At 33.9% G+C, this 2037-nt stretch overlaps 1 protein-coding gene across 4 annotated transcripts in view; it reads left to right on the forward strand.

The window, feature by feature from the left end:
- LOC106868179 (cardioacceleratory peptide receptor) overlaps positions 1–2037 on the forward strand; it is a 68301-nt gene that overhangs the window by 10503 nt on the left and 55761 nt on the right. For all 4 annotated transcript variants that reach the window (XR_008267190.1, XR_008267189.1, XR_008267191.1 and 1 more), the window contains exon 4: positions 1076–1214. Coding sequence is in view for 1 of the 4 variants with exons in the window: in XM_052978516.1 (XP_052834476.1) it covers positions 1076–1214 (139 nt within the window). In the remaining 3 variants the exon portion in view is untranslated. The remainder of the gene's footprint in view (positions 1–1075; positions 1215–2037) is intronic.

Here is a 2037-nt window from a genome sequence, read left to right on the forward strand (position 1 = left end):
TATATATATATATATATATATATATATATATATATATGTATGTATGTTTATATATATATGTGTGTGTGTGTGTGCATGTGTGTGTGTGTGTGTGTGTATGTGTGTGTATCTCACAGTTAAATTTAGAAAGATTATGAGGCAAGAGGAGAAAACAAGCAAATAATACATGAAATCAGATAAGTAAGACGCATGGGTGAAAAAGCGTAGAAATACACAGTGAAACAACAACAATAGATGAATGTACACAATGAAAGTAAATACGCCAGTGAAAGAAACAGGAGGGAATCTAACATTTCGACTTAAATCCTTTAACAAATAGAAGGAAAAGGAATAAGTGAATCACGAGAATAGAAAATTGAATGATATCGAATTAATGACATCTGTTTAAATTTAGTGTTTAATAGAAGATGCATCCAGCCTACATATAGCTCTTTCCATCTCAACACATGATTTAGATCACAATACTCAACATCTACACTTATTCAAATCAAAATTTCGCTGAAACAAATACAGAGAGAATCGCGTAGAGTACCGCTACCACGTAAAGGCTATTCACGGAAATAGAATACTCGCCGACGTCATATTTGGTCAATATAAAGAAGCATTACTAGTTTACAAATAGTATATTAAAATTAACATAGGCTATGAGGGCCTGGGCCTTGAATCGATTCATGTCTAATTTCAACAAACCCCAAAGAACGCAAAAAAAGTACATTTAGCATCGTAGGTTACCCACAAAAATCCCCCATTGATCACCTCCACAATCAAAGAAAAAATATTCCAGGCAACGAAAGATTCTCTAAGTGGTCAACGAATATGCTAGAAATAGTTGCTAGGTCTCCTCAAATCACATCCTACTACCTTATAAAATTTTTTGATATGCAAAAAGACAAGATAGTCATGGCCAGATTGCCTTTCATCGTAGGGTTGATTTATCAAGTTTGACTTGGGGCCAAACAATAACAACAACATCACAATCTCCCCCCAAAACTACTATTCTAACTACTCTATTCCAACTTTAATCTTTGCCTATCATTACTTATTAATACTGTTTTGTTATTGTTAATCTTTACAGACTGGTCAGCTGGTGTTTCTGTTCTTGCTGTTATGTTTCATTACAAGTGGAAACTTAATCCTGTTAGGAGCTGTGACACTATCCCGAGCTGAGAAACGATCCAGAATGAATTTCTTCATAATGCACTTAGCCATTGCAGGTATGCTTCGCAGAAATTCTAAAATAATTTTATGAAAAATAAACTTAATTTTCTTTCACAAATTCACGAAGTTTCATTGGACCATCCATTACTTTCACTTTCTTAAGCGTATGACGAATTTTCATCCAACTCCTGTCTAAATAATAATCTATCTTCGATAAATTTCAAGGATGATTCTACCTCAGTTAAATACGTTGTTTTATTTATTATATAAAAAAATTAGCTAGCTGACTGAAACTATAACTCAAATATTTTAAACTGTTTACTTTTTTTTACGTTTTACATCAAATCCTGTTTTAGGTTTAATAGTAAAGAAAAATTGTTGCGAAATTAGGCCTGTAATCATACAAGAAGCCATTAACTTGTAAATGTAATTAAAGTCGATTCTGAGTTGAGTGAGAGAACTGAGGAGAAACTGATTGCTAACGTTTCAAAGATTTCAAATCCAATTATTTTGGTAAGGTATGCGAGTTAGCACTGATAGTGATTGTAGAAACATACTAATTAATAAAAGAATTCGAAGCGATTCCTGAGGATGAAACAATGACCGAAAAAGATGACTATATTTGAGAGTCGAGGAGAGGGACATTCAGCTGAAGACATCAGAATTTTCTTTTATATATATATATATATAGACGTAGGAGTGGCTGTGTGGTAAGTAGCTTGCTTACCAACCACGTGGTCCCGGGTTCAGTCCTACTGCGTGGCATCTTGGGCAAGTGTCTTCTACTATAGCCTCGGGCCGACCAAAGGCTTGTCAGTGGATTTGGTAGACGGAAACTGAAAGAAGACCGTCGTATATATGTATATATATATATATATA

Source organism: Octopus bimaculoides, chromosome 2, assembly GCF_001194135.2.
Source record: "Octopus bimaculoides isolate UCB-OBI-ISO-001 chromosome 2, ASM119413v2, whole genome shotgun sequence".
Classification (NCBI taxonomy): domain Eukaryota; kingdom Metazoa; phylum Mollusca; class Cephalopoda; order Octopoda; family Octopodidae; genus Octopus; species Octopus bimaculoides.